This window comes from Ipomoea triloba, chromosome 1, assembly GCF_003576645.1.
Source record: "Ipomoea triloba cultivar NCNSP0323 chromosome 1, ASM357664v1".
NCBI lineage: Eukaryota > Viridiplantae > Streptophyta > Magnoliopsida > Solanales > Convolvulaceae > Ipomoea > Ipomoea triloba.
In genome coordinates this window covers 1,204,674-1,218,103 of record NC_044916.1, presented here as the reverse complement: position 1 = coordinate 1,218,103, position 13,430 = coordinate 1,204,674, and the positions used below count along the sequence as shown (strand labels likewise).

Genomic DNA, 13,430 nt, shown 5'->3' with positions numbered 1-13,430 from the left:
GCCATACTCGATGACCTGTCGAACCAAGTGCCTGCCCAACTTCAAGCAATCTTCGAAGGTATGTCCATCCTTCTTTCCCGTGCTGATGATGCCAACAAGGGGGAAAATAAAAGGAAAAAGAAGGGGGATACAACAAGCAAGAAAAGGGCAGCAAGTGAACCAGCTGGACCACCTCCAAAAATACCAAGAATCATGAGCAAAGCAATGGAGGATGCTAAAAAGGCAGAAAACCTAAGGGTTCAGCGCACACTGGAAATGGAGAGAAGGAGAGAAGAGGACAGAGAAAGAAAAAGAAAAAGACAAGAACAACAGTCAGAAGAAGAAAGGAAGATAGATCTTCTCATGACAAGCTTTAAGTTTGGGAACAGAGAAGACACTGAACAAATTCTGACCCTGGAGATATTCAAGCTGCTGAAAACCACTGGGATATCTACACACAGCAATATGTCTCCAGAAGAATGCATTGCCTGGTGGAAAGATGGAGTAATTGATGGTGAGTTCGTGGGGGAAGCCTACAGGAACTACAGGCATCTAGATGTCACAGATGAATACTTAAGCCTGGTAAATCCGAAAGACCCCATCAAGACACGAGAAGCCATTAACAAGAAAAGGAAAGCCAACAAGAAGTAAGCTCTCGTGGTCCAAACTCCATCTTATTTCAATGTATTGATGTTTATGTTGTTCTTGGTCTTATTTCTTTTAAACTTTTCTACTAAAACTCTGCTTTGTAAACATTCCCTTCTATAATCATATATATCTTTTGCTGGGGGTGTTGCGTGAGTTCTATTATTCATGTTTTAGTAGAGTATTTGTCAAACTTACCATATGCGCTGAAAAATAAAATCTATGTTAATTCTTTCTATCAAATCAGCCATATAGAGTAAGTATAAGTGTTGGCATCATCAAAAAGGGGGAAATTTTTAGGAACATCATGTAATAGGTTTTGATGATACCAACTGTTAAGTAGAAATCCCCAAGTCTCGATACATAGGCAAAACGCTGTAAGTTCGACAAGTAAACCAAGAGCGAAAATACAACCGGGTAACTTTNGGAACATCATGTAATAGGTTTTGATGATACCAACTGTTAAGTGAAAATCCCCAAGTCTCGATGCATAGGCAAAACGTTGTAAGTTCGACAAGTAAAACCAAGAGCGAAAATACAACCGGGTAACTTTGAGCTCAACTCGGAAAATATTTTAGCTTGAAGTAAACTTGTTTGAACATCTTAGATATCTCGTGTTGTAATTTCATAGATAAAACAGAAGAAGGCACGAGACAACACTGGAGGAATAAGGGTCTGCGAGACATCAACTAAGTCTCGAGACATAAGCAGAGTTCGAGAGGTAGTACCTCTCGATACAACCATCTAGTTCGAGACATAAGCAGAGTTCGAGAGATAGAGCTCTCGATATTTGAGTACGAGACATCAAGCAATCAAGATATCAACCTTGGTCTCGATACACTAACAATTCTCCAACAAAGCTGAATGACGGTCAGGAAGCATACTTAAAGCTTGGAAAAGAAGAAATATCATGGAGATAAAATAATGAAGAGGTGCCGAACGTGAAGATTTCAAAATGGACGGAAATGGATGACACGTCAGATTTCCACCACAAACGGTCAAAAGATGCACCAATACTGAAGTAGTCTGATTCCCTACAAACAAGGAACAATGGGAATATAAAAAGAGTAACTTTTACCAAAAGACGAAAGTGGAGCATGGACTCAAGAAAGTGAACTATGGGAACATTCACTACAAGACAAAGAGGTTCAAGTTACAAGATCACCACTCCATGAAATATGCTGAAAATATGCAAGACCCATGATCAGCATGGGAGACAAATTTCAAACGGAATAATTTTCCCTCCAACGGAATTATTCCTCTACTCTCATATATAAGGACGTGAAGACACACAAAAAAAAAAAAAGCAGTTCGAGGAACAGAGTTAGAAAATTCGAAAGAGGTGTCTGACTAAAACGTTCAAGTGCAAGTGCTTATATTGGAATATCATCCTGATATTCAAAACAGCGAGAAAACACATCTTAGTGTTTAAGAGAGTTACAAAGCTTAAACTGTTATACATCTAGAAGGTGACCGAAGCTGCTCTACATCGAAGTTGATTCAACGATAGCTTGTGGTCAGATTGGAGCCTGTTACATTCAACTGTGACAACCAAAAACACCTTGCTTTGGATTAAGCAAGAGAGGTGGAGTAACCTGGCAGCTGTCCGAGTGAAAGAAACCTGAGGCTTGACGCGGGCTTGGTGATCAAAGGTCAAGTGCTCGAGAGGTGGAGTAGCTGGAAGCGGGGAGAAAGACTGTGGAGAGGCGGAGTAACCTGGGAGCTGTCTTGTGAAGATCCTGAGGCTTGACGCGGGCTTGGTGATCAAAGGTCAAGTGCTCGAGAGGTGGAGTAACAAGAAGCGGGGCGAAAAACCTGAGGCTTGAGGCGGGCTTCGTGATCAAAGCTCAAGCGCTCGATATTGTACTAAAAAGGGAAGTTTTTAGTGCAATCCTTCCAGGGAGTTTCTGGAAGAAGAGTGGACGTAGGCGGGTTGGCCGAACCACTTAAAAATCTCTCTTGCATTTACTTACTGCTTTTATCTCTCGCTAACCTCTCGATTGCACTACATATAAACACACTTCTCGAACTAACTCAAACTCGTGCTAACTAAAAGGGGATAACATTTCCGCTGCGCATAAAACTTTGTCTTCACCTCGTGAGGTATCGAACCTAAACATCCTAAGTTCAATACACACGAGAGGTCGAAAAGATTTGCAAAATCTTATACAAGTCTATTCACCCCCCCTCTAGACTTGTACCCCATCCCCTTGGGACCAACATTTTCAAACTCATAAAACAAGCCTTTTCATCTTCACCATGTTGGAAATTCATTTAGAAGGCTATCATTTGTTCCTTCATAATTTTGTGAATCGTTGTAGACTTTTCTTATCCACAGTTTTGATGTAATTTTAATGTGTCAGCTCCACAAACCCACATCCCTTTTTCTTAGTTAATGAATGGTTAGGTTGATAAAGTTTGTTGGGTTATTACATTATAAATACAGTGCTTCAAGTCAGAGAGAGCAAGCAAATCATTCCTTTACATTCCATTATTTCATATTCCTGGCCTATGTTCTTTAATTGTGTCTGAGCGTAGTCGAGTTTGCTTGCGCTATAGCTGATGTGAGCAAGGCGTGGTTGGTCTGTGTTACCTGTCGAATGAATACATATTTTAATATTCAACATCTTCTAATATTCATCTATTGGCGAAGTAATACTTTTTTTAATGATTAACATTAATTAGTTTACCCCAATCAATATTAAGAAATAAATTAAATCTACTTATTAATTAAATATAAAATGAACTAATCAAATATAGTTGAGCGGGGTGGAAAACATTGTGAGGTAAATGTATAGTGGAAATATAGCATTACTTATAAGATTTTTAAAAAAAAATTTGCTAATAAAATTTTAATTAGGGATGCATAATTTTTACATATTTTTTTCTAAGAGACTGTTTTAGTGTTTTGCAACATACAATGTATTGTTAAAAAATTATATGATTCTGTAAAACGGTTGATTGAATGGGTAAAGTATAATTTTTGTATTTAAAAGTTACGAGTTTGATTATTGTTGAAATTTATGGATTCTTCCTATGAGACAATGATTGACCGATGGATGGTACATTTACGGTGTGAAATGGGATGAGATAAAGTTGATAATGATAATGATCCCATCAGGAGGAGTTGGGAGAAAAAATAGAAATGATTTCTGGCCGTCCAAGTGTCCAATGGTTTACTATAGATGAAGTCTATGATCCTAGGAATAAGAGGTTAAGTACTGTAATGTAATAAATAAAATATATTTTACCCATCATAAAAATTCATTACATTACATACAATTATTTGATCGATTTAAGTGAATATTCACAATCACAACTCAAATGTATTTTATGAGTGAAATTTGCGTTATAATTTTAACTGGTAAAAGATTAAAATAAAATAATGTCAGAAATTTTGGCGAAAAATAATGTTTAAAATGATTATTTTGTAGTATAATTTTTAGTGGAGTCTACTTTTGATTTGAGTATAGTTAAAATAAATTCGAGTTCTTCATGTTTAATTTGATATATTATACGGAGTATATACTTACAGGGAGATGGATAATGGTGATTGAGAAAAGTATACCCGAGGAATGTGTTCTAAATGGACGATTTACTTGGCCTAAAATAGACCTTGCACTCATTGCTCCTAATCAAATAACTTAAAGTCCTCCCTGAACCTAATATTCTACATTTCTGTCTCCCTCATAAGATAACTACTTACGCATGATTATAGTAGAAATATAAATAAATGATAACATTTTTAATATTGGTGCACTTAATGATAATTTTTGGTGCAACTAATGATAACTTTATTATGTGCATGTACTTAATAGTGTTGCTCGATGTATATTTTATTGTTACACTTTTAATACATTTTACTTGTACTTAGGTACATTCTATGAAACTATTACATGTACTTTTAACACAATTTACTTGTTCTTCATTGTTTGAATTATTTGCAAAAAATGTCACCAAATTTTTTTATAAAGTGTTTTTGATTTGTTAGATCTATTCAGATGGACGACGACTGCGATGAATTCCTATTTCTCTCCTGGGCGGGTGTTCTCATTTGATCATTTTCTTATGTGTGAGAGAGAGAGAGAGAGAGAGAGAGAGAATTTTCTTATGTGTGAGAGAGAGAGAGAGAGAGAGAGAGAGATTGGTTCGGCAATCAACGACGATCTACAATTCGAAACACTCTATATACAGTAGAAAAATTATATACCAAANATTTTCTTATGTGTGAGAGAGAGAGAGAGAGAGAGAGAGAGAGATTGGTTCGGCAATCAACGACGATCTACAATTCGAAACACTCTATATACAGTAGAAAAATTATATACCAAAATTCGAAACACTCTATATACAGTAGAAAAATTATATACCAAAGCATTAAGAGCCTAATAAGACTGAAAGTTGTGTAAAAGTGGTAATTGAATGGAGTGTGTGTGAGAGTAGCAGTGTATCCTCACATCGGATATCTTCTCAAGAAGTGGATCATAAGGTTGTTGAATAGTAGGTGGTTAAGCTAGCACAAGAGTGTATAGTGTTTGGAAGCTAGTTCAATAAGAGGAATAGATGTTTCATGTGATAAGAGCAAAACAAAGGAAATAATAATCAAATTGTAATGTGGTGTTCGCATCTCCTTTCAACCCCATTTTCTCAAAAGTGAGTTGGATTAGTGAGAGGTGTTGTTATGGTATTGCTCTACTCTCATAGTGAAAACACTTTGTCCATCTATCTCTTGCATAATTTGGCCACAACCATACAAGAGTCAATACAAAGCACCAACCTCACAACTAGAGCCATCATAAGTCATTACACTAGCTCATAGCTCAATTCAATTACATAGCATCGATCACAAAAGATTACTTAATCCAATATCTAATTGAATCTAGCTAAGCATCAATTGAAACAAAAGACATTGCAATCACAATTGGAAGAAAGAAAATGAAAAAGAAACAAAGAAAGACTTCAAATCTGAAAATTAAATATGCAAATTGCAAGTTGAAATATGAAAATGTTCTTCAAATCTTCTTCAAGCTTGGATCAATTACACAAATGAAATGTTTGGAGGGAATTTTCTCAAAGAAAACCTTGGAGAGAGAGTGGAGAATGAAAAGTTCACAAGAAATAACAGTTTATTGGTATTTATAGTCTAAAATTTGCGTCAACTAGCAGTTCACTGGGCCATTTTTCACCTTGTATATTGTCTTCATAGGAGTTGTAGCCATTTGAAATAACTACAATGCCGTTGGAATTACGCAATTTGGACATTCCTACGATGAGATATGTTCAAAACACTGAGACGTTGCCTGATAGAGAAAAACAGAAAATAATGTAGTTACACCGGTAGTCACGGCGTGAATGCCAGCGTGACCTATAATATTCACTTCAAAATGCATATTTCTTCATCTTCTTTGTTCCTTTGAGTCCCCGGGTCATGTCATGATATTTCCAACTTGCTCTTCTTCACTTTTTTGACATCTCATTATTCCGGAACACGTCTGGAACACGTCATTGTGCCAAGATGACTTCAAAATATATCCAATTGAGCTTCAATTTACATGATGTTACAATCAATGCATCCAAATCACCTAAATGACATAAATGAATCAAATAATTAAGAACACATTTAGCTTCCTATTAACATGAAATCGTATGAGTTTGATATCAATTATGCACATAAAATAAACACGGGCTCATTCACATAGATAATATTATGCTTATTTATTTAAAGATAGTTAAAATTTACACAACAGCTCGGATTTATTGCATGTTTATTCTTATTATTACACGTACAACGTTGTCAAAGTTGCAACGTTACTTATTTAGCATAGCTCCATAACATGCATGCAACCTCAACACCGGTGCTCATTACATATCAGTAGGTTTGATCACAAACACGAAAGGAGTATTACTCAGAGCCAAACGCGTAGCCCTGGTCAACGGGTCGTAGTATCTGCCAACGTTGAAGCATTTCTCGGTGCCGAACTGACAATAACTGATTTTGTAAGCGTTAAGGTTGTCGTTGACCACCTCAATCTTGAACTGGTTGCTATTGTCGGAGACGAACTCGCCGGCTTTCACGAAATATTGCCCGGATTCGCTGTCGTGCTTGATCCCCCAGTTTACGTTGTTTACGCAGAGTTTGTTCGTCGCAATGTTGAATCTGAAGGTCTGGTACGTCGACGGCATGACCACGGTGGCTTCCGGGTCCGCCGCCGGCGTGATGGTAATTGGGTCGCCGTTGTCGAAGTCGCTCCGGGATACGATCACGTCGCTGGCGCATTCGTTCGAGGAGGAATCCAATCGGACGAGTCTCAGGCCTCCGCCGCCGGCGCCCCATATGGCGGAGACCATGTAGTAATTTTCGCCGGCCCGGACTTCGTCGCCGTTGATGTCGAGCACCGGAGTTTCGGACGACGCCGTTTCGTGGGCGGGGCGGAGGCGGATGGGATTGAACTTGGAATGAGCTGGGTTGGGGAGGAGATAGAGGGAAAGTAGGAAGAAGAGTGCGAGGGCTTTCATGTTGATTGGCAGATGACCACTTGGGAGAAAGAGGTTAATTATATATGATGTTTGTTGGTGTGTTGTGTTGTGTTGTGTTTAGCTCTCAGCTCATGCATGCAATTTATAGAGGACATGAGATAAGGGCATGAGGGTATTATTGGTAATTACTCATGTGGTAGCTACGTAATATTACAAATGCTACGTCGTTTTCAGATAAGGTATCCTATAAGAATTAAATAATTTTATTTCTCATGTGTTGAGTGACTAGCTTAGTATTGCTTTTTACCGTTCTTTAGTTTAAGAGGTATTACTATTACTATATTAATAATACTATTTGTATTAGGAATAATGTATCATATATTGGCTAAAGGCTTTGTGGTCGATGGACATAAGTGTGGCTTCAATACTATATTGTAACAGAGTCAATAGTACTCAAAGAAATGTATCATATATATATCAAGTGATTGAATTTCATTGTATTTCCTTATTCGTCCTATAATTGTTTGCATTAGGATATGGATATGTCTCTTATACATACATGTACATATCATTGCAAAATACACCATACAGAAAATCTTTTTTTTTTTTTTTTTTGCAAAATACACCATACAGAAAATCTTTTTTTTTTTTTTTTTCTAAATACTCTCATACTCCAAATATTCATTTTTTTCGACCTCTTGACCTCTATTACAACACATACATACTTAGCCATTTAAGCTACTTCATAGAGTAATTTATATCTATATTATTTACTTATATCTAATTCATAGAGTAATTTATATCTATATTATTTACTTATATCTAAACATGCGGTTGGCCTTCTCCGAAGCGGTTGTGCGATTGCTTTAGATGCGTGATTTTTCTTCTTAAAGTGCGTGATTTGTGTGCTTAAGGTGCGTCGGTGGTGAAACTTAAGGTGAGTGAACCTAAAGCTTAAGTTAATTTTAAAGTGCGTGATTTTCATTATTAAGGTGCGTTTTTTTCCTTCTTAAGGTGCCTGATTTGTATGCTTAAGGTGCGTGGGTTGTGTTCTTAAGGTGCATGATTTGTGTACTTAAAGTGCTCCATTGTAATGCACACAACCGCACGGAAACCCTTCCCCACATATGAATATATATATATATATATATGGAAACCCTTCCCCACATATGAATATATATATATATATATATTCATGTATATATAAGGGTCCTTTAATTTATATATAAGAAGTGAGGTGAAATGGGGAAAGGGGGCAGCTGCCCCCATAAGAAGTGAGGTGAAATGGGGAAAGGGGGCAGCTGCCCCCATACTGGCTCCGCCCATGCTTAACAAACCCAATATCCTCTTGCATCAAAATGTGACGCTTACTGCTAAACAAGTATAAAAAATAAAGTTGTGTCTTTACTACTAGCTATAGATTTTATAAAAAATAAAGTTGTGTCTTTACTACTAGCTATAGATTTTGACGTAATAGTAAGCGTTTGATTAATAATTAGTATCTGAACAGGTTACCAGTTAGAATTACATTGAAAGCATGTGTTGGGAGGGGATTATTCAACACCCCTTGTTATGCAAGTATAAGAAAAGTTGTGCATTTGCTATAGCTATAATTTTTGACATAATGATAAACGTTTTATCTGGTAGTGGTTAGTTGGCAAAGAAAACAATGGCGAAATAGAGGTTCAAAGGTGCGATGTGTACATGGAGCTTCTAGTACGTGATTGTATTAACAAAATAAGAGTTACATGTTATATTGAAGTAGATAATTTCTTTTAAAAAATGCAACACAATTTTATACAAATCAATTATGAAATGGGCTCTGTTTCGACAAGCTTTTTAAGAAAATAATTTTGTATGTAATAAGTTATTAGCTAATTTATCAAATATCTTTCTACAATCAGTTAATGCTATCAACTAGTTAAAACTAATTCAATCAGCTAACAACTAAAAATTATTTACCAAATACTCTCTTATGACACAACCTTACCAACATATCACTATTGATCGTCACGTTAAATTGCATAATGGGATTGTTTCCGTGTTTTGTAAAATACAATATGATATGACAACTCATTCTTTTTTTTTTTTTTGAAGATAATATGACAACTCATTCTATGTACCATTAATTAGAAATTTAGAACACATGGCAAAAATTTATAAATTGGCCCTACCAAACATTATATTGATTGACTGATGTTACATTTTTGGAATATAGAGGAATTGGTATTTAAAAAAAAAATGAAAAGATTTGTGGCGCCTCGGGACAGTAGTGAACCAAATGATCACATGCTGTCATGCTGACAAGAAGATTTGGGATAAAAAATAATATTGAGAAGATTATATTTGTGGCGACTCGGGACAGTAATAAAATATTGCACACTTATCAAGAAAAAAACATTGTAATTGTCTCGCTAAATTGGTTATTCAGTTCTACTGTAGATATGTTACATATACTTATTGAGGATTGAATAGGTGCGTTAAGGCCACGGAAGAGGCGTTATTTTTCTTTTTGTATAAATGAAATCTATACTATATATAAAAGTATTATCATCCTCTAGAATTTTCCAACCCAAATGTAGGGTATTTTAGTAATATAGTAATTATAATAATAACATTATTATTATTATTAAATATTAATAATATTAATTATTATTATAGAGTAATATTAATGATATAATAATATTAATTATAATGGGTTATAATAGGTTATTAGTAATTATGATAATTATTATGATAGAATAATATTAATTAATGAGATAAGAATGTAGTTTTGATTGTTACAATTTTTTTTAATATTTATCTAAATGTACTCATATTCTGGTCGAGATACAAAAATTATGAATGTAAATCATATTTATTATATTATATATGCTAATAATATCTAATAATTGTAATTGGCAAGTCCCATATATGTAAAATTAAATCAAATATTTATTATATTTTATTTTCAAATCATTTCCAACCAATTCTCAAATGATAATAACATACTAACACGAATTGTTTGCTTACACAATATTATTTTATTAAATTAATTTGTTCATTAAATCGTAACAAATACTAGCATATTAATGTCACTTATACACGGTAATGTACGTGCAATAAAATTGGTAATATTTATATATACACGAAGATCACGTCCATAAAGTCATCATTTATTAGTAGAAAATTAAATCAAGAATATGATATATTATTGGAATTGAAAATTAAATCAAGAATATGACATATTATTGGAATTGAAAATTACAAAATAATATCTATTAATTATAAATTAATTAATTTGTTCATTAAATCGTAACAAATATTTTCAATTATATTATATTACTAGTTTTATACGCGCATTGCGCGAATGGGTTAATGCCCAATGTTAATATTTAAATAAATATTTGAAAGTATATAACAATGCAAGATTATATAGGAGAAGTTTATACATGGGTAATTGAATGTCGAATTTTTTTATTTAAATATCTAACTCAAAGTATATGAATCCAAGATAATATAGAAAATTCATTATAATTATTATTAAAATAAATGTTTACAACCTTGTAAAATCGATACTCTAAAAATGATAGTCTAAATAAATACTACTTTTAATTTAAATTTTTCTAAGTGTTCTTAATTCTCTTTTGAGTAATACTGTTATTGTCTTCATCTTTACTATTTGTTCTCTTCCTTTTTGTTGGTAGTGTGTTATTTGCAACTCGGTTATTGTTGGTAGCATAGATGACATCATCATGCAATGAGATTATGATATGGAGCTATGGACTTTCCTTTAATTGTTCTGCTTGGGGTTCATTTGGTTTAACTATTATTGTTGAATGAGTTATTGTGGATAAAGAAATCCCTAGTTTAAGAAAAAAGATTAAATAAATTAATAAAAATTTGAAAATTTAAAATATTATGTATTCTAAAGATATTAAAAGGTAGTTTCTCACTTCAATTTGCTGGGTAATGGGTTATTTGAGTACTTTCATTGTCAACAAATCCCCCCAAGTAGTTAATATGATTGGTTTCAAACTATTCTTTTTTATTTTTTTCATGGTATTAAAGAAATACATATGTATCATTTTTTGGTGTAACTACTAATTTATTTAATTCAATAAGAGTAAAATAGAGTGATTCCGCTTCAATTTGTTGGGTTATTATTTGAGTACTCTCTTTGTTAACCATTCCCCAAATAGTTAATATAATTAGCTTCAAATTATTTTAAATTTTTTTCATAGTATTAATAAAATACTTGGTAAATAAATATATAACATTATTTTGTACTATAACTTTGATATTTAATTACAAGATATTGTAAAAATAAGATAATGGACAATGTAATGAATATCAATTGATAAATTTGAATGTAAAGAATCTTTGCATGAGAGAAAATAAAGACAATATAACTAATGAAATTATTTCTCTTATTTAATTTAATTTTTTGATAATGAATAATTTTTTTAAATAAAGGTATTGTAGACAGATAATTCTAAATTAAAGAAATACATATGTATCATTTTTTTGTTGTAGCTACTAATTTATTTAATTTAATAAGAGTAAAATAGAGTGAAAAACTTAATTATGTCAAATTTGATTGAGATAAGGTTCGAACCTAAGACCTTTCTTATAGAAATTAATGAGTAAGTTAAAAGTTAACGTAATATTAACGGAGAAGAGAATATTTAACAGAAAACTTAACGGATAATCATAAAAGTAAGGCTAAATTAGGTAATCTCTATTAATAATATTAATCTGAATTATCTTAACCGTCTATTCGATTAAATAATTAATCTAAACCATCCATTTGATTAAATAATTTGACCGCCATTTTTTCTACCCATTTTAGGCCTAACTCTCTTTGGCTCTTATTAGTATAGTAGATATGTATGCTATCAAAAAAAATACACGAATTATGAATTCTGGCTGATATACAAAAATTACGAATGTCAATCATATTATATTATATATATGCTAATATATTATGAATGTCAATCATATTATATATAATAATAATAATAATAATAATAATAATAATAATAATAATAATAATAATAATAATAATAATGATATAACTCATATGCATATTTGTGCCTTAATTGGCACCTAATTGATAGAAAATGAAAAAGGAAACGAAAATCACTAATTGACTATAAATAAAAAAGATCCCTAATTGATTGAAAATGAAAAAAAAAAATAGAAATTAATCATTACTACTAGAAAATGAAAATTGAAAAAGGGAATGAGAATTACTAATTCCCTGCAAATAAATAAAAAAAAGGATCCCTACGCGATGCCTATAAAATGATGGATCAAACTTGGGTTTGCCTTCCCCCTGTGCACTACTCAAGAGATTCAAGAATTGGATCCTCTCTCTAATGTTTTTCCAAGAATGGTGGTTGTCGTCATTCCGGTCTTGATCGTCGTCGCCATTAACATTTCCATTGGTCTGTATTCTCTCTCGGTTTTCTTCCTAATTTCTAAGTTTCCCACATGTATGCATATGTTTATTAGCACGTGTTCCGTATGCAGGAACATGTATGCATATGCTTAAAGATGAGTCCTTTTTTGTTTTTAAGTCATTTTTATGTGATTTATTTTTGTATATATGCGATGATCTAGCATTGAATCAGTTACTCGGACTTTTATGAAATGGTGGCCGGAGAAATGGCTTAGGTTATTGTGTTTACTATTCAAAGAAAAACAAAAACAAACCAACAAAAAAAATATAAACATATGCATCAATTGAATTGAAGTTTGAGGAATTACCGGAATTAGAAATGGTGAAACGAGAATTTTGCATCCTTTTCCCTTGAAAATTGAAGTACACGCCCAAACACTTCAGCCCAAACAATTAAAAAAATATTTAGCAAACAATAGAAAAGGAAAATAAAAAATGATTCATAATTCAATGATTAATATTAATAATGTCAGCAGTAAAAATGAAAAATGAAGAAGGAAACAAAATTAACTTACGAGGAAAAATAGAAAACAAAACGAAATTAACTTACCAGGAAATGGACAAATAATAATAAGGTTACTAATAAAAAGAAAAATCCTAACAAGATTTCCATTTCGTGCTTTCCCGTCCAACCACTTCTGTCCAAACAATAGAAAATAAAAATTTATTGATGAAACAATAGAAAAGGAAAAAAAAATGGTCCTTTAATGATTAATACTAATAATATTAACAATAAAAAAGAAAAAATGAAAAAGAAAACATAATTTAATAGTCACACATAGAATAATAATTATAGAATAAAATCTCTATTCTATTTAGTCAACCCTTATATAGCCTAAACTACTACACATCATTCCCGTCATTTCCTTTAATAACAACAACAACAACA

At 32.7% G+C, this 13,430-nt stretch overlaps 1 protein-coding gene across 1 annotated transcript; it reads right to left on the bottom strand.

The window, feature by feature from the left end:
* Positions 1–6,317: 6,317 nt before the first annotated feature.
* Positions 6,318–7,230, bottom strand: LOC116001011 (sporamin B). The gene has a single exon (XM_031240912.1). The coding sequence runs from the start codon at positions 7,135–7,137 to the stop codon at positions 6,484–6,486; it is 654 nt and encodes a 217-aa protein (XP_031096772.1). The 5' UTR covers positions 7,138–7,230; the 3' UTR covers positions 6,318–6,483.
* Positions 7,231–13,430: the final 6,200 nt, after the last annotated feature.